At 43.6% G+C, this 19,571-nt stretch overlaps 1 protein-coding gene across 3 annotated transcripts; it reads left to right on the forward strand.

Moving 5' to 3' along the window:
* The first annotated feature begins 5 nt into the window (after positions 1 to 5).
* SIRT4 (sirtuin 4) lies at positions 6 to 16,076 on the forward strand. 3 transcript variants are annotated; one of them, XM_059894426.1, is made up of 5 exons: positions 6 to 54; positions 7,281 to 7,778; positions 10,614 to 10,908; positions 11,035 to 11,247; positions 13,011 to 16,076. In XM_059894426.1, the coding sequence occupies exons 2-4, from the start codon at positions 7,282 to 7,284 to the stop codon at positions 11,185 to 11,187; spliced, it is 945 nt and encodes a 314-aa protein (XP_059750409.1). In that variant the 5' UTR covers positions 6 to 54; position 7,281; the 3' UTR covers positions 11,188 to 11,247; positions 13,011 to 16,076. The 3 variants fall into 3 exon arrangements, with proteins under 3 accessions (XP_059750409.1, XP_059750408.1, XP_059750410.1); XM_059894425.1 differs by lacking the exon at positions 6 to 54 and adding an exon at positions 3,849 to 3,898; XM_059894427.1 differs by lacking the exon at positions 6 to 54 and adding an exon at positions 3,849 to 3,898 and having other exon boundaries at positions 10,614 to 10,749.
* The last annotated feature ends 3,495 nt before the right edge of the window (positions 16,077 to 19,571 follow it).

Here is a 19,571-nt window from a genome sequence, read left to right on the forward strand (position 1 = left end):
GAAAGTCATCCCCTACTCATCGTTCCCAATAAGCAAGGTTCCTATTACAGAAAGGTGAGTTGGAGCCTCAAGGCAAAACCCTTAATTATTAACGGGCTGAAAATTATACAACCATATTAAGATGTCTCGGAAATATATAATCTGTTTCTCAGTATTCAGCTGCTTGATTTCACTTAGTTTTGAGTGGAGAATGAAGCAAAGCATTGTGGGAGGGACCATGCTAATAAACTTAATTCAGACTATAAATTGGGGAGGATGAGACATGTGCTCAGTGTAAGAGTGCTGTGGTAAAATATACGTAACATAAAATTTACCATTTGAACCACTTCTAAGTTCAGCAACCATCACCACTGTACATCTCCAGAACTTTTTCATCACCCCAAACAAACTTCCCATTAAATACTAACTCCCCGTTCCTCTCTCCCACAGACCCTGGCAACCTCTATTCCACTTTCTATAAATTTGGCAACTCTCAGTATCTCACATAAGAGAATCACACAATTTTTTGTGTCTGGCTTATTTCATACATTGTTTTTAAGGTCCATCCATATTGTAGTATGTTTCAGAATTTCGTTCCTTTTTATGGCTGATATTCTACTATATGGAATTTTGTTATCCATTTATTCTTTGATTGACAGGAGGTTGCTTCCACTTTTTGGCTATTGTGAATAATGCTTCTATGAACACTGACATACAAGTATCAGTTTGAGTCCTTCTTTTCAATTCTTTTGTGTATATATCTAGAAGTAGAATTTCTGGATGATGTGGTAATTCTATGTTTAACCTGAAAGGGTTTTCTGTGGACATCTTAATTCAGAGGAGAGAGGCTATTTCTACAGTTCATGAGTTTGAAGTAACTTTCACTGTTACTGGCTCGGCAAGTGGAAAGCTACTAGAAACCTATGTCTGAACTTGTTTCAGCTCTGAGCTGTACTCTCCAAAAGACTTTTGGTTTTTGCTACTCACTAAGATGCAACTAGTACTCTGAGAAAATATTTCCCCAAAAATTTCATTATGAAAAATTTCAAACATGAAACGTTCAAAGTATTGCTCACTGAACATTTATGTAGTCATCAACTAGATGTAAAAATGACATAAAAAGGCCTATTTGATGCTGATGTGTAGTTAATTTTTTTTCCACAGCCATAATTGACAGGGTAGGAAAAAACAGCAGAAAAAAAGAAAGGCTAACAGTCTGATTAATTTAGAATATTTGATTTTGATCCAACCAAGGACTTTGTCATTAATTCCTAGTGTGGTGGAGTTGTGAGAAATAAAAGACTAGGGTCATCCAAGGAACTTCTCAGCCCTTGAGAATGTCTCGATTGGGTGGCTCATTACACCCTGTCAGTAGCTATCAAGGGAAATTGTTTCACCAGCTGTCTTGGATGACTTCATCTTCCACAGATGACTTCCCATCACTAAGAAAAATAGAAAACTCAGCTAACTTCTCCCCAGAACATGAAATTCTTTGGGGCCTAAAAGCACAATAATCCTGTGTTCCTGGCCAGTCTTTTAATGATGCTTATTCCACTTGAAGAACTGGAAAAGTAATGTGGCTCTGAAGTTTTCCATAATAAAATTTGCCTGGGATTGGGGGTAGTGTCATGTCCATAGGTTTTAATCAAACACCCATGTGTGCAGAAAATATTCTGGATTACAATTTTGTTTTCTTTTTAAAAAATTTATTTATTTTTGGCTGCACTGGGTCTTCGTTGCTGTGCGCGGGTTTTCTCTAGTTGCGGCGAGCGGGGGCTACTCTTGTTCAGTGCACGGGCTTCTCATTGCAGTGGCTTCTCTTGTTGCGGAGCACAGGCTCTAGGCACGCGGGCTCAGTAGTTGTGGCTCGTGGGCTCTAGAGCGCAGGCTCAGTAGTTATGGCGTAGGGCCTTAGTTGCTCCGCGGCATGTGGGATCTTCTCGGACCAGGGCTCGAACCCATGTCCCCTGCACTGGCAGGCGAATTCTTAACCACTGCACCACCATGGAAGCCCTATAATTGTTTGACTTCATAAAAGTTCCCAGTCTACATTTTTAAAAATTAGTTTATTTGTTTTTATTTTTGGCTGTGTTGGGTCTTCTTGCTGTGTGCGGGCTTTCTCTAGTTGCAGCGAGCCAGGGCTACACTTTGTTGCCGTGGGCGGGCTTCTCATTGTCGTGGCTTCTCTTGTTGCAGAGGATGGGCTCTAGGCGCGCGGGCTTCAGTAGTTGTGGCACACAGGTTCGATAGTGCAAGCTCAGTAGTTGTGGCGCACGGGCTTAGTTGCTCCACAGTGTGGGATCTTCCCGGGCCAGGGATCGAACCCGTGTCCTCTGCATTAGCAGGCAGATTCTTAACCACTGCGCCACCAGGGAAGCCCCCCAGTCTATATTTTAATCCTTTTTTTTTTTTTTTTTTCCCAGCCAATGTGGTCAGGTTAACTAAGGTACAAAAGACTCATGTCAGGTGGTTCTCTCAGCCCAGTGACCTATTTGAGGTGTGGCTGGAGGTATTGCTCCCAAACTACTGAAATGGGTTACTTTACCAATATTTACTGCTATGCATTCAATGATAGTCAGACTCTGACTCCAGCTTTCATACTACTCCTCTGGGCTTCAGTTTTGTTTGTTTGTTTGTTTTTTGGCGGCACCGAGCGGCTTTCGGGATCTTAGTTCCCCGACCAGGGATTGAACCTGCGCCCTCGGCGGTGAAAGCTCGGAGCCTAACCACTGGACCTCCAGGGAATTCCCCTCACTTCATTTTAAAATGGGGGAAGTGGTTCCTTAGAGTGGTCTTCAAGGTCAGTGCTAGCTGTTTTAGAACATATCCTTTGATATGTTCTAAAACACTTAGAAATCGATGTCTTATTTAGGCAATGCTACAGATCAGTGGTTCTCACTGGCTACATATTAGAAACAACTGTGAGGTTTGTAAACCGACTTGGTGCCCAAGTGTCTCCCCAGACCAATTAAATCAGAATTTCTGGGGGTAAGACCCAGGCATTGTGTTGGTTAATTTAGTAAAAACACAAGATGAGAAATAAGGGACTTCCCTGGTGGCGCAGTGGTTAAGAATCAGAATCTGCCTGCCAGAGCAGGCGACATGGGTTCGAGCCCTGGTCCGGGAAGATCCCACATGCTGTGGAGCAACTAAGCCCATGTGCCACAACTACTGAAGCCGGGGCGCCTAGACCCCGTGCTCCGCAACAGTAGAAGCTACCACAATGAGGAGCCATCACACCACAACGAAGAGTAGCCCCCACTGGCCGCAACTAGAGAAAGCCTGCACAAAGCAAGGAAGACCCAAACATGAAGACCCAACCACGAAGACCCAACGGAGCCAAAACAAACAAACAAAAAAGATGAGAAAATTGGAGAAACCACGTGGGTAAACACATTAGTCCCTGTATATTATATTTCGCTTTAATTGTTCATTTTAACTGTAAAAACATCAGTTTTTCAGCTATTTGGGAATGTATTTCTTCACAACTCACTTCAAGGTGGGAACTTGATTCCGTTTCCATGAGTGGAAAGGTTCGTAAACACTGAAGTTGAGGATGAGTCAATCCTAGATCCATTACTAAAGCTTCTAAAGAATGAATTCCTAAGTTGACGCTGTTTGGATGTACTATTTTGCACTCAGAACATTGACGTCCAAGCTCTAACCGCTTCTCTCTCAAAGAGATGATGGCTTAGTAGACCGCTGCACATCGCGTACCAGGGTTCGAAGCCTCTGACCAGAAAAGGTCAACAGGGGGCGCTACTGGACAACCTGGGTCCCTCGATTGTGCAGCCCAGAGGATTGTGGGACTTGTAGTTTTTCTTGCATCATTTCAGGTTAATGAACTACATTTCCCAAAGTGCAGATACAGCCAGTCGGTCCCCCTGTCGGGCGCGGAGTGTCCCTTAAGCTGTGAAAGGTAAGTGAGTTCTGTGTGGGCTGCAGGTTTCTATAAATTGAGGATTCCACTTCTCCTCTTTGCCCTTCGATGGGACCTGGGAGAGAGCAGCTGTTCCAACAGAGCGTCTTTTCAGCGGGGTTTCCCGAGCCCTCCGGTCTCAGAAATCGGGATTAACTATTTGTTTAGCTGTTCATGTGTTGCTGTGGAATGTCAGGGAGAAGTCAGGGTCCTGATCCCAGATCTGGAAAGCCCAGCATAAAATAATGTTTACATATGGGGTGCGTGTCACTAGAGAATTTCTGCATTTTATCGAATACTACATAAAGGCCTTGTTTTTACAGCTAGAAAAAGCTGGGGGTAGAATGCCTTGTCAGGTCTCACTACCCTTCACCTTGTCCAAGAAGCCCTATTTGCAATTGAGGGTAAACTAATAGAATATGGGGGAAATAGAATAAAAGGTATGCATGTGCTTAATTACATTGATAAAATCAAAATCCCGAAAAGTCTGAGCAACAGTTTCATCAGCTAAACTGGAACTCTAATGTGCTTCTTTAGTTTATGAAGAAATAAGATAATTCTGATTTATAAAATGGGAAGTAGGTTTATGGGACATACGGTCCCCCAAGGGATGGTATTAACTAAAAATATAAATGTATTCCTCTGATAGAGACATCTTTAGATGTAGTCATATATTAACAATGAGCAATTAAGGGACTTAAAAAAGATATTGAGGTAAACCATTAACTTTTTGAAGTTTATAAGAAATTCAGTTCTGACCAGCCAGGTGTTACTGGGAGAGACAGAATAGGCCTTATATTATGCTAGAATTCTGCTTTATCAATTTTTTAGTTTACCTCCCTCCTTTTTAAAATAGATCTTATTTTTTAGAGCCTCCCCCCTTTCTTTTCAGAAACCAAAATATGCAGTTTCCCTTGGATGCAGAAAGCCTTGGCAGATTTGCCAGCCATAGTTAATTTCCATCTGATGGCCACAGCATAGGAGAGCTCTGGCTGTAGGTTCTTAGGAGATCAGGAAGACAGGATTGGCTTGGGCTGTTATGAAAGAGTCTAGTGTGGGGACAAAGTTTTATTTTGTGGAACATATTAGAAATTCTTGACCAAAACAAATTATTAAAAAGATAATAAAAAGGTAGACTTGTTGTTTCAGGTTGGACTTCAAAGGACCCAGGAGGGTGTGGAATCAGTTTGTACTGGTGAGGGCCACTTGTTAAATATTTGGGAATTTACTAGCCAGTTGTTAGATAAACCATTGGTAGCCTGAAACTGGCCACGATAGGATTATTTTCTTTTATCTTTTTTTGAGGGGGAGGGTAAAGGGGAAGCCAGTTTACCAACACACTCCTAGCAAAGGTCAATTTTTTCTCTAAGCCTGGGGCCCCAGTGTTCAATACATCCGTGAGTTATTAGATGCTGAACTAGCTCACACCCTTCCAGATTTTACCAAAGATTGATTTGGATTACAAAGCAAGATTATAAATACACTCTAAGTATCTGTGGGGGGAAGGGGGCTGTACCTTTCAAGTGAATTGTTTGTCTGGGAGCTGTCCTTCCAGGTACTGCGGTCATTGATTAATTCATTATCAGTAGGCTGTTCTCATAAGCATGGAATCCACCACTGGAAATATGGTCTGGTTGGATAGCTTTCTTTTTTTTTTTTTTAATTATTTTTGCCTGCATTGGGTCTTCATCGTTGCGCGCGGGCTTTCTCTAGTTACAGAGAGCGGGGGCTACTCTTCTTTGCGGTGCGGGGGCTTCTCATTGCGGTGGCTTCTCTTGTTGCGGAGCACGGGCTCTAGGCGCGTGGGCTTCAGTAGTTGTGGCACGCGGGCTCAGTAGTTGTGGCTCGCGGGCTCAGTAGTTGTGGCTCGCGGGCTCTAGAGCGCAAGCTCAGTAGTTGTGTTGCATGGGCTTAGTTGCTCTGCGGCATGTGGGAATCTTCCCGGACCAAGGCTCGAACCCATGTCCCCTGAATTGGCAGGCGGAGTCTTAACCACTGCGCCACCAGGGAAGTCCCTGGATAGCTTTCTTATTAGGTAAAAACCTGTACTCCTCTCCAGTACATTTTTCTCATACCTAGATATTATCTTCCAGAGGACAGTATTGTATGCAATGCCAACAAATTCCTATTCCCCAGCCATTTCTCAATATCATGCTGTTGGCTCTTGTCACCCTTCTCATAAAATATTTCAAAGTACCAGTTTGCTGATTATTAGATACCTTTTGGGTTGGCAGCTTCCAGATGTAAGTTGAAATCTCATTAGTAACCTGCTCCCAAATCCCGTTTAGGGTGGGCTGTTCTGGGGAAATAAGGATGCTACCCATCCATTCTTTATTTTTTAGTTTCTTGCCTAGAGTTAGTTAGGGTTTGTCTGTATATTTTTAGGCTAAGCTTAGCCCTTTTTTATCTCTATTCTGTTGAAAATCGTGTGCTCTTTCATTTTTGTCTAGATCAAGGGCAACATGAGGGAGGCATATGTTTAAGTTACCTGCCCTAGTTCACTTTGTCTATTTAATTTCAAATATGTTTTCTCCAAATACTATATGACTGCTAAGTAATATGGTCCAGATATTGGAGTTTTGTCTACCTTTAAGGCAAAGCATTCCACATTTTAGCTTCTCTTCAAACTTCTCCATTCTTTTCTCCCTGTCCCTCCCCCTCCCCCTGCCATTCCCCTCCCCCTCCCCCCCCCTTTTTTTTGTTGGGGGGAAGTTTTTTTTCCCCGTTGTCTCATGGCTTTTGGCATTTCTGTACTTCCACTGTTCTGGGCATACTAGAGCATCTGCAATCCAAACATTCCTCTAAGAAAGTACTTTAAAAAAAAAATTTTTTTTTTTTTGCATGGCCTGTGGGATCTTAGTTCCCCAACCAGGGATTGAACCTGCGCCCTCAGCAGTGAAAGCGCAGAGTCCTAACCCCTGGACTGCAGGGAATTTCCTGCCGCCAATTTTTTTTTTTATTGTGGAGATAGGTAATATAATGAACCCCCATCCATGGACCCATCACCCAGCTTCAACAATTAACAACCCTTGGTTAATCTTGTTTCATTTATATACTCCACATTTTGTTTACCCAATCATCAGTTTTGTGGGGTTTTTTTCATTAAATTAAAATTAAAAAAAATTTAGGTATAGTTGAAATTTTCAGGTGTACAACATTGTGATTCATAATTTTTAAAGTTTATATTCGATTTATAGTTATTATGAAATATTGGCTATATTCCCTGTGTTGTACTATATATCCTTGTAGCTTATTTATTTTATATACAGTAGTTTGTACCTCTTAATCCCTTTCCCCATCTTGCCCCTCCCCCCTTCCCTTGGTTACCCTGGTTTTCAAAACCCGGTTGCTCACTTGATGCTTTTTTTTTTCCCCTCTCTAGAATGAGGATGAGCTTTGGGTTAACTTTCAGGACAGCAAAAGGCCGCTGGGTGGCGAACCTCAGCCAGCAGTGCTCACGCGGATCCACTGGGTTATTTGTGCCACCAAGTCCTCCTCTGGACTCTGAGAAGGTCAAAGAGTTACAGCGCTTTATCACCCTTTCCAAGAGACTCTTAGTGATGACCGGGGCAGGAATCTCCACTGAGTCGGGGATCCCAGACTACAGGTCAGAAAAGGTGGGACTTTATGCCCGCACGGACCGGAGGCCCATCCAGCATGGGGATTTTGTACGGATCGCTCGAATCCGCCAGCGGTACTGGGCGAGAAACTTTGTGGGCTGGCCTCAGTTCTCCTCCCACCAGCCTAACCCTGCACACTGGGCTTTGAGCAACTGGGAGAGACTCGGAAAGCTGTACTGGTTGGTGACCCAAAATGTGGATGCCTTGCACACCAAGGCGGGGAGTCAGCGCCTGACAGAACTCCACGGATGCATGCACAGGTGCAAGAAAGCCTGAACAGTGTAAATGCAGACACATGCTCCATAAGAGCAGGGACCTTGGCCGTCCTGATCACTGTTGTCTTCGTTAGACCACGAGGAAATGATTTGGGAGGAAGTTGTTTACTTTGGAGTTGATCCCAGCAAACTCAGTGAGGGAATGGGAAGTGAAACAGGGAAAGTGGGAAAGGCAGGGTAAGGTTTTGCTAATGAGTGGGTTACTGCTTGGGGCATCTGGGGCTCAAGCGTGTCAAGGGCTCTCTGACTGTAGAGCAGCTTCAGAACCATCTCACTGGAAGTCAAGGGGAACTGGGGCGTTTATCCACTGCCTCCCATCCTTCATTGGCTGAGGGTCACTCGGGGGGAATTAACTCCCTAACACTTGACTCTGCTCCTCCGGAGAAGGCTTCCATGGCCAGGGAACTCCCTAAACAGGAGAGACACAGGAACTTATAAGAGAACTGTGGGAGGTGCCCTCTCAGTGTCCCGAGGGAACTATGAGCAGAGCACCAACAGCATATGCTACAAACTGCTGGGTCTCCAGTGCCTAGACACATAGATCACAGGATAGCCAGAACCCAATAAGTATTGATGAAATGACCATATGTAGCCCTGGCAGTAACTTGTAGCTAATTGGAGACTGTTTCCTTATCTTTAAGCCCCAGAGATCATCCTCTGAGGACTGAAATCAGTCTGCCAGTCATAAAATATTTATTGGGTGTCTGCAACACGTGGTGTGCTACTGGTGTGCCACTTGCTGGTGTGGAGAGGTCAAAACCAAAATATAAAATGTGGTCTGCTTTATATGCGAGAATTTTGTAATCTGGTGGGAGACCCAAGAATAACAGGTTTAACGACAAACCACTCCACACGTGATTGTTAAATTATGTGGTTCTTTTTTTTTTTTTTTTTTTTTTTTAGAAATTCACGTTCTTTTTTATTTATTTATTTATTTATTTATGACTGTGTTGAGTCTTCGTTTCTGTGCGAGGGCTTTCTCTAGTTGCGGCAAGTGGGGACCACTCCTCATCGCGGTGCGCGGGCCTCTCACCATCGCGGCCTCTCTTGTTGCGGAGCACAGGCTCCAGACGCGCAGGCTCAGTAGTTGTGGCTCACGGGCCCAGTTGCTCCGTGGCATGTGGGATCTTCCCAGACCAGGGCTCGAACCCGTGTCCCTTGCATTGGCAGGCAGATTCTCAACCACTGCGCCACCAGGGAAGCCCAATTATGTGGTTCTTGATAGACATGTTTTACAGGTTCAGAGAAACAGAGTTAGTAAAGATTGGAGTAATCAGGAAAGCTTTTACGGGTGAGGTGGGGCTGGAGAATAGCTCAGGTATGACTAGGCAAAGGAGGGGAAAGAGGGCTTTCCAAATGAAGGGAACTTGTAGAGTCTGGCCTGGTCTCGTTGGAGGCTAGTATGAAATCAGATTGTCTGGGAAGGCTAGACCCAAATCCTGGATGCATTTGAAAATCATGCAGTGCAATTTGGGTCTGTTGTGAGAGACCAAAGGGTACTGTTAGTGGTTTCTGAGCAAGAAAGCAATATGATAAAAATAGCATTTGAGGAAGCCTGGACAGGATTAGAGAGTTAGAGTGGCTCAGAAAAGTCAGCCGGAAAGACTCAGACTAAGGTGGCATCAGGGGATGGGAGAGCTAAGGATGGCTATGGGTCCATTAAAATTTTTTTTTCATGATGAAAATTTCAAACATCCACAAAAGTAAAGAGAGTAGTGTGATGAACTCCCACATGCCATCACCCAGATTCAAAGAGTTTTATCAAGATTTTATCATGTCTACTTATCCTTTCTCTGTCTCTTTTTAAATATTTTAAAACAAATCCAAGACTTCTTGTCATTTCATAGGAGGCCTTTTAAGTTAAAAAAAAAAAGCCAACACAGTCTGATGATTGACTAGATAGAGAGTAAAGGGAGAAAACTGAGTAACAAGTTTTTTTCCAAGGGTTTCAGCCCAAGTAACTGGAGGACAGTGATGGAGAAGCTGGGGAGGGGGATTGAAGACAGAAGTTAAGTTTGACAGGACCATCAAGGAGACTTGGACTAAAGTTTGGGGGAGAGGGCAGGAGTGGAGTCCTGTATAGAGGAGGAAACTGTTAGCACAGAGGCACTGCAGCAGTGACCACAGAGACACCCCAGGGAGGGACAGTGGAAAGAAAACAGGTTGGAGGCTGGAGGAGCAGAAGAGGAACCAACTTCCATTTTTCTTTCAACAGCTATTTAGTGAGTGCCTGCCATGTGCAGGCACTGTTATGCGCGATGGGCACAGAGCAGTGGACAAAGGACTCAAATTTCTCTTTTTCTTTTTTTTTTGGAGGGCCATGCAGCTTGTGGGATCTTATTACCCTGACCAGGGATTGAACCTGGGCCCTGGCAGTGAAAGCCTGGAATCCTAACCACTAGGCCACCAGGGAACTCCCCAGAAAGTGTTTTAAAGAGAAGATGGCAATGGACAGCATCAATTACAGCAGATGATTAGAGCAGAGGATGGAGGGGGAAGGGGGGGAAAAAACCCTGGTTTTGGCACTAAGGAAATTATTTGGTAAAGGCTTTGCAGTCGTGTTAAGGACAAAAGTGAGCTAGCAGAAGGTTTAAGCAGGGAGTGTGTAGTAAGGAAACAGACGCACGTTTTTCTAGAAGGTTGGCAGTGGAAGGAAGGTGGTAGCTAAAGAGGTCATGAAAAGCTATTAATAAAACGGGGAAAATACGGTGGGCGTCAGGGAAAGAAAGTGGTGACGGAGGAGCTAGAGATGGTTGGGGATGAAAGGTCTTCGGTAGCTTCGTGCCTCCCCACCACAGTTGGCCTCCTCTCTGGTTTCAGGGTCCTCTGCTTGGGCTGCGGCGAGCAGACTCCCCGAGGGGCGCTGCAAGAGCGGTTTGAAGTCCTGAACCCCACCTGGAGCGCTGAGGCCCATGGCCTGGCTCCGGACGGTGACGTCTTTCTCACCGAGGAGCAGGTACAGAGCTTCCGGGTCCCGCCCTGCTCTCGATGTGGGGGCCCCCTGAAACCAGACGTCGTCTTCTTCGGGGACACGGTGAACCCTGACAAGGTTGATTTTGTGCACAGGCGGGTAAAAGAAGCCGACTCCCTCCTGGTGGTGGGATCGTCCTTGCAGGTAACTGACTTGGTGTCGGGATGGTAACTGCCCCCTTTGCGGGCTGGGGAGCCCGGGAGAGGCTCCCTATTGGTTTATCTCTTCCTGCCTCTCGAGAGCTCTTACCTGCGTCTTCTGCTCCGACAGGTATACTCGGGCTACAGGTTCATCCTCACTGCCCAGGAGAAGAAGCTGCCAATCGCAATACTGAACATCGGGCCCACGCGGTCGGACGACTTGGCATGTCTGAAACTGGATTCTCGTTGCGGAGAGCTGCTGCCTTTAATAGACCCACGCTGACCACAGCCTGATATTCTGGACCCGGAAACTGGGACTTTCACTTGAATTCTGCTGCTAATGGTAAAATGCCTTCTCGGATACCAGATTCCAGTTCCTGCTCAACTGAGAGCACTGACAAAAGAGAGAAGAGTCTAGGTTTCTTAATGTATGGCCATTCTTAATTGAAACTAATTTTTTAATGTGCATTATGCTATATTGTTCGAAAGACTGATTTTTGAATTCTAGGCACATAGCTATTTAAGACAATGTTCCAAAATCTGCCATTGCCTTTTTCCCCATTTTTAAAAAATAACAGCTTTACTGAGATATAATTCCTAGGCCATGAAGTTCACCCTTTAAAAGTACACTTTAAAAGTATATAATTAAAGACCCAGCACAGCCATAAATAAATAAATTAATTAATTTTAAAAAAAAGTATATAATTAACGTGTTTTTAGTACACTCACAAAGTTGCATATTAATCACCACTAATTCCAGAACATTTTCATCATCCCAGGAAGAAACCTTGTACCCATTAGCAGTGATTCCCCATTCCCCACCCCCTGGTCCCTGATAACTAATCTTCTTTCTGTTTTTGCTTATTCTGGACATTTCATACAGTATGTAGCCTTTTGTGTCTGGCTTCTCCACTTAGCATAATGTTTTCAAGATTCATCCATATTGTAGCATGTGTCAGTAGTTATATCTATTGATATTGTCACCTATGAGTACAACCACTTTAAAAAAATATAACAGCTTTTTTTTCAGCTTTGAGATATAATTCACATATCATACAGTTCACTCATTTATTGCATACAATTCAATAATTTTTAATATATTCCCAGAGGAGTACAGCCAGTTTGAAAAAGACTTTATTTTTTTAGAGCAGTTTGAGGTTCACAGCAGAATTGAGCAGAAAGTGCAGGGAGTTCCCATGTACTCCTTGCCCCTGTTCACTAACATGGTATTTATCGTTTACCTACTGAAGGACATCTTGGATGCTTCCAACTTTTTGGCAACTATGAATAAAGCCATTGGACTTCCCTGGCGGTCCAGTGGTTAAGACGCTGCGCTTCCACTACAGGGGGCACGGGTTTGATCCCTGGTCGGGGAACTAAGATCCCACATGCTGTGCAGCGCGGCAAAAAAAAAAAAAAAAAAAAAAAAAGAGTAAAGCTGCTATAAACATCCATGTGGAGGTCTTTGTGTGGATGTTAAGTTTTCAACTCATTTGGGTAAATACCAAGGAGTGAGATTGTTGGATCATATGATAAAAGTATGTTTAGTTTTGTATTCTAAAGTGGCTGTACCATTTTGCATTCCCACCAACAATATGTGAGAGTTCTGGTAAAACCACTTTTTAAAAACCATTTTAAATGAAGTATACTGACATACAGAGAATCGCAGGCATCATGAGTAGACAGCTTGATGAAGATGTAGAGCATCTAAATCAAGGAACAGAACACTGCTAGCACCCAAGAAGTCCCCTTGGCAAATCACTTTTTAACTAGTTCTTGTTACTAGAATAATACATATTTATTACAGAAAGTTTAGATGATACAGAGAAGTAAAAAGGACTTTAATACAAATTACCCATAATCCCACTACCGAGATAACCAAAATCTAACATTCTGGTATAACTAAATCTAAATCTGTTCTTACAAAAGTTGAATCAAGCAGTACAGTATTTTATTACATCCTGTTTGCACCTAACAGTACAGAGTGGCCATCTTGACATGCCCTAAATGCTGTGGTTTTTTTGAATGGTAGACTGATGTACACAATCATTTTCTCCACCCCACTGGCAGCTTATTTTGGCATTAACTTGTTTCATTTCTTTTCAGATCCCTAAGGATTCATCCCTGCTTCCTCTAACTGATCCAGGCGTACCAACTGTCGCCTGCAGAGGGCAGCAAACCGACATCTCTCTGCCAGCCCATCTCTGAACCCCGCAGCTTTCAGAGCCCAGGAGTTAAAATCCTCCGGCTAATGAGATTTGCCCCTGAAGAGGACTTTTTCAGAACTGCAGCTTCTTTTGATAGGAAAACTTCTTTCTCTCCCTTTTATTCTCATCAGGCAGAAGAAATAGCCCAGGAAATATGTACCTCCAGAGTACTAACCTAGGGATCTCACTAATGTGGGTAAGGGGGGAAGGAAACGACTTAATTTATAATTCTGAATGCTTAAATGTCTTTAACTGAACCATTCTGATATATTTTTTGAAAAGACGAACAATGATATGAATGAATTTTTTATAAACCAAGGAATAGAGGAAGCATTTTTTTAAATAGCACATTAGGTATGTGGGCTGTACTTTTATATTTTTTAATCAGCTAAAAGTGAATGTGGCTTTATGATACGGTTCTCTAAGGATTTCTGCTTGATTTCAGCTGCCAGAATGAGACTGGCCTTGAACCTGGTCTGCAGAGAGGAAACAGTGAATTCCCAAGTGGGTTCTTAAATTGATTTGTTTCTGCTGAGGGAAGCAGCAAGACTTGTTTGATTACTGTGTTAGCCAGAGAGAATCATTGTCACAGGCTAAAAGCTTTCTGCACGATCTCATCAAAAAGCGAAGCAGATGAAAGAATCACAGCCTATTCTGGGTAGTCTTTTGTCTAAAATCAGGGCAAGCAATACATGTTCATCCTGCATCTGCCTAGGAAGCAAATTTCAGTTGACTGGGATAACCCAAGATCTTGAAAACACAGTGTTCTTTTCACCTGCACAGCTGTAGGTTCGCTCACAACCATTCATTAATTCTGGAGAGGCGTAAGGCTGTGGTAAATCTCACTCCAGCTTTTTCGCAGATAGAGATGCTAAGATGCTCTGAACCAGATTTGCTCAGTTACCCACAGTCAGTACCACCAATAATTGCATTCAAATCTGGGTCTTTTGAATCCCAAGCCATTCTCATCCACAAATCTCATAAACGGTTACTGACCAACACTGTATTTAGGTACTAAGGCTACAAAGATACAACTCTTGCTCTCAAGTGGCTCACAAGAGGATGTGTTATCTCCCCTACCCTCATCCTTTACCAGAATATGCCACAGAGTCATGCATGGAATGACAGGAGAGAAAATTTAGTCCATCCCCCCTTCATTTGATTTTTGAGGAAACTAAGATCCACACTTACCGAAGGCCACAGTGTGTAGTTTCAGAGCCAGGACGAGAATCTGAGTAGATCTTCCTCCCAGTTCTTTTAGACAGCAACGCTTCCTACTTGTCTGAAGATTATAGTTAGAAGGAAGTCACCCTGAAGTAGAAGTAGAAGCCAACAGTACACCCGGCCAGGAATGGTTAAAATGTGGGCAGTGGAGAGCAGGTTAGGCTGCGAGGGAGGGAAGCCAGGCTCTTTCATCACCTAATGCTGGCACGATTTACGAAACCGAGTCTTGAGGGCCTTAGGAATGTTTGGTTTGTTCATATTTCCTCCTGAGATGGAATTCTTTGCAAAAAGTTTGTCTCAAGAGGAACCTGGTATTTCCTGAAGCTGATGCTTCTCAGGTCTCCTTACTTTACATCTTTTGCTCTCCACCAGCACAGCAGTCCCCAACCCGCTGTAAGTGCCCTCGGTTGGAATAACAGACTTCTACTAGCGGGTGCTATCAGCTTTCACTGCCCTGGTTACATGGTTGTAACTGCATAAGCCCAGCTTTGGCTGTGACTCTCAGTCATATCCTTCCTTGTTGCTTCCACAACTGCTCTGCTATCACAGTTTTAGTAAGTACAAGTCATGAAGGCAAACAAGTACAGAATACTCGAATCTCCTTCCCACTAACTCATATTCCTTCTTTCATGCTGTCATAAATTGAATATCCTCTCAGTTCTCCCTTAAATAACAGCATTTGTTGGGACTTCCCTGGTGGTCCAGTGGTTAAGACTCTGTGCTTCCACAGCAGGGGGCACGGGTTTGATCACTGGTCGGGGAACTAAGATCCCATGTGCTATGTGGTGCAGCCAAAAAATAAATAATAAGAAATAAAATAATAGCATTTGTTGAACACACTACATCCCAAGCATTGTGCAAAGTATTTTACAACATGTCAGCTCACTTAATGAGTTAATCCCACATGAGATGCCTGGACATGCATAAAGGTCAGTCTTCAGTGAATGCCAAATGTTTCCTGAGAGGATCAAAGTCAGGACGGATAGGAAATTCGACACTCCTAGGTAGGGTGACCAGCCATCCCAGATTGCCCAGTACTGAGGGGTTTTCCTGATGTAGGACTTGCAGTGCTAAAACAAAGATGAGTTGGTCACCTTGCTCTGAGGAATAGCAAAGGTTGCCACCAGCTATAAGAGTTAATTCCAGATATATTATTCTTGTTGAGATTCAAGACGGTGCTCTGAGATCCAGATTGTTTCCATAATTTCTATGTCACAAAATAGATCAATTCCACTTAATGAAGAAAAAAAAATTAAACTCATCCAAGAAAGCAGAGTGTTGTTTTTTTTCTTCTCGATTTATTAGAAAAGGAATATAGCACAGCATTGAAACTTTTAGAAAATAGACAGACTTGGATTTCCAACCCTGTCTTGCTACTTAGTAGTTAGGTGAACTTGGGCAAGTTGTTTTATCTAAACTTCAGTCTCTATAAATGAGGATAATAGGAGCTACCCAATTGGGTGGTTACGAAGACTAAACAAAGTAATGATGCATGTGTAGCTCACAGCACAGTGCCTGACAGAGTAAGCAGATGTCAGCCATTATCACTAGGATGTGGGAGGGGAAGCCATCCTACCTGCCAAACCTTTGTCTCCTATTGAGTATTCCTTTGAGTAGACTCACTCGGATCTTCCCCAGAGCCACTCTTCCTTTTTGTGTACCTGTTCGTCTTAAAAAAAATTACAAAAGCCAAGCTTTGCTTGATGTAATAAAGCCTTTCTAAAGAAAATAAAGCATATTCTTCCAGAAAACAAGCCTCCTATACTACTGGTGGGAATGTAAATTGGTGCAGCCACTGTGGAAAACAGTATGGAGATTTCTCAAAAAACTAAAAATAGAACTACCATATGACCCAGCAATTCCACTCCTGAGTATATATTGGAAAGAAACAAAAGCACTAATTCGAAAAGATACATGCACCCCAATGTTCACAGCAGCATTATTTACAATTGCCAAGGTATGTAAGCAACCTGTGTCCATCAACAGATGAATGGATAAAGAAGATGTGGTATAAATATACAATGGAATACTACTCAGCCATAAAAAAGAACAAAATTTTGCCATTTGCAGCAACATGGATGAACTTGGAGGGCATTATGCTAAGTGAAATAAGTCAGAGAAAGACAAAAACTGTATGATATCACATATGTGGAATCTAAAAAATACAACAAACTAGTCAATAAAACAAAGAAGCAGACTCACAGATATAGAGAAGAAACGAGTGGTTACCAGTAGGGAGAGGGAAGGGGGGAAGGGCAATATAGGGGTGGGGAGTTATGATGGGATTATATGAAATCGTGTATGAAACTTTTGAAAATTGTAAAGCACTATAGAATTTAAAGCCTCTTTCATTCAAAAAGTTAAAAAAGAGTATCCTTCCTTCTGTTTCGGAAATAGTATTTATTGAACATTTACAACAAGCACTGTAGGAAGCATTTTACAACGCATTTACTCACCTTATTCCCACAACCCTAAGATCCACGCACTGTTATTTCTTTTGAAAGATGAGGATCCTGAAGCTCACAGACCTTATGTAACTTGCCCAAGGTCACCTAAAGTGACCAGGCCAGTAATCAAAGCCAGTCCAGTTTTGAACTCGCTCTCTCTTTTGAATGTTCTCGAAATTCCGTGGGGTAACTAAGCAACTGTACTTTGAGAAGGAAGAAGGGCAAGGCTCAAGAAACTTTCAGAGTGACCCCAGTTAGGTCCTAAAATATGAACAGGCAATCACCAAGCAGGGAGAGGGAGATCATTCCAAACGGAGGCAACAGCAAAAGCAAAAACATGGTCAGAACTGCAAATTCCTTCACCTTTTCTTTTTCTCTCGAAGGCGGGGGTGGGGACTCAAGTGAGAACTTGGGACGCCCCAGAGTCCGAAATTTACTCGCTTCTCTCCTTGGCCATTCCTCCTTTTCGCCCCATTTTGATTTCCTTCACCCCACTTTCCTGGTCCCCTCGGTGCCTCCCCAGGATGAATGAAGCGGAGGAGTTACCAGCCGGAAACTAGTAGAGGGAGCTGGGGGAAGAGGTGCGTGTGTGCAGGGAATGAGAGACCCAGAGAGGGACGCGCACGGTAGGAAAGTTGACCCCAACGTCACACGCACAGGAGGTCACTGTCTTTTCACACTTGACTCGCCCACTCTGTCCTTCCTGCCGGATTCTGGAGAAGACCGCACCAGCTCCCACCTTCCGAGGACGCCAACCACTGCGCCTGCGCTGACTCTCCTCTTTCCCCCCCCACCCCCGCCTCCTAAAGAGCGTGAGAGGGGCGGGGCCTGAGCCTGGGAGGCGCGGAGGTAGGCTGGGGACTGGGCCGCTGTTCACCAATAGAAAAGAGGAACCGAGAGCCACGTGCCCAAAAGATACCCAATCATATTTCCCACTCCATAATACTCCGTCCCTGGGGTGTGGCCAGCGAATTGACAGGATTGGGTGCGCACGGTCACGTGACCCGAAAAGATAAATAAGGCAACGCGGTTTTTCCTCGCCTGCGGAAAATCGTTGTGCGATGCTGTACCTTCGTTGAACAATTACTTAATGAGCATGTGTGATGTGCTAAGCACTGTAAAGATACTGTGACTTCTGGCATGTACGTAATCCCGACATTGCATTACTCTCGGTCCATTTTATTCATTTAAATCATCCCAGCTACTGTACCAGTGTTTCCCGTATTCCGTTTCCTGTAGTGAGCACCCCGCAGATGCTCATTAAAGATCGTTAAAAGAATTTGTTCTCTCTCCCCCAACACTTGGGATGATAAAAAGAGGTAGGTTTTTACGTCAAAGGATATTTTTAGAGCCCAGTTGGAGTACTTGGGTGACTCTCTTCTCTGTTGTTTATCAACCGAAAAAAATAGGAATAAGCAACAGTCCCCTAAAATCTTATTTTTCGGGACTTCCCTGGTGGCGCAGTGGTTAAGACTCTGCGGGCTCCCAATGCAAGGGGCCCGGGTTTGATCCCTGGCCCAGTACTAGATCCCACATGCATGCCGCAACTAAGAGCTTGTATGCCACAACTAAGACCCAACGCAACCAAAAAAAAAAAAAAAAAAAGAAAAAAAAACATTTTTTTCCCACCTAAACAGGGGCTTGCAGTTTCCTTTCATAGAAGAAGGACGTTTATAACCTTTCCAGTTCTTTGAAGGATGAGGCCAGGTCTAACTTAATTGTGTATCCCTTGCAATCATACTGTAGCACAGTACGTATAGACTAGCCATTCTACCTAGGTTTGATGAATTTGCATTTGACAATAGTCCCGTTCTTGCCTGCCAAAAGGTCCTGAGAGCTAATGACCAACACTTCATTCAGCAATTATTTATTGACTGCCGCATGTATCAAGGACAGTACCAGGCAGATAGGGATGCAAAAGTGATTAAGACAGCTCATTCTGCCTTCAGCAAATTCATGGTGTGATGGCACTTTTCCTCTAAATTATCCAGGTTTGGATTCCAATATCAGCTATCCCATCTATGAAAGGGTGGCCTTTGACAAATCACTTGCCTTTTTGAGCCAGTTTCCTCATCTGTAAAATGGGGAGGTAATAATACCTTCAACTATAGAGCTGTTGTGAGGATGATGAGGTAATTGTGCCAAATGCTTGGCACAGTCTGGAGCATAGAGCATAGCATATAACATAGAGCATATGTTATGTAGCATATGCCAGTTTGACAGCAAGAAAAAAAAGTTTCAGAGAAGACTGAACTGAAGGCAGCTACTAACAATAAATCATTGTCTTCAGGCCAGTCCCAAATACATTGTGTCCTCAGCATTTTGTACTGTGTCTGGCCCAGAGAGAGTATTCAATAAATATTCACTGAATGGATGAATGAAATGAAGGAGAAATTGGGCCAAAAGACAAATCTGCACACACTCCTTTACTGCCCACCATACACCCCGGAGCCTCCAGTGGTTTAAAACTGCTCAGTGATGGCTTCTCATAGTCCACATCGTCCTTTCTCATCTCTTTGCTTTTCCAATTCAGTTCCCTCTGTGTCCCTCCCCACTCTTTCTGGTGAATTTCAGTACCAGTGCAGTCATAAACCTTTGTAGAGAAACTTGGCCGAGTGACTTAAGTGGTTAAGAACTCAGGCATTGCCAAGCAGACAGATCTGGTCAAATCGTGACTCTGCCATTTGTGTGATCTCAGGCAAGTGATTTCTCTGAGTTTTTAGTTCCTCATCCATAAAATGGGGGCAATAACATCGATCTCACAGAGCTGGTTTGAATGCTTAATGAGA

Source organism: Balaenoptera ricei, chromosome 14, assembly GCF_028023285.1.
Source record: "Balaenoptera ricei isolate mBalRic1 chromosome 14, mBalRic1.hap2, whole genome shotgun sequence".
NCBI classification, from domain to species: Eukaryota; Metazoa; Chordata; class Mammalia; order Artiodactyla; family Balaenopteridae; genus Balaenoptera; species Balaenoptera ricei.

What these genes read in the sequence shown, in the direction of transcription:
- SIRT4 (XM_059894426.1), top strand. Translation starts at nt 7,282, where the DNA reads ATGAGGATGAGCTTTGGGTTAACTTTCAGGACAGCAAAAGGCCGCTGG. An exon ending in CTCCACGGATGCATGCACAG is followed by an intron (nt 7,779 to 10,613) that starts GTGCAAGAAAGC and finishes CTCTGGTTTCAG; the next exon opens with GGTCCTCTGCTTGGGCTGCG. An exon ending in TGGTGGGATCGTCCTTGCAG is followed by an intron (nt 10,909 to 11,034) that starts GTAACTGACTTG and finishes CTGCTCCGACAG; the next exon opens with GTATACTCGGGCTACAGGTT.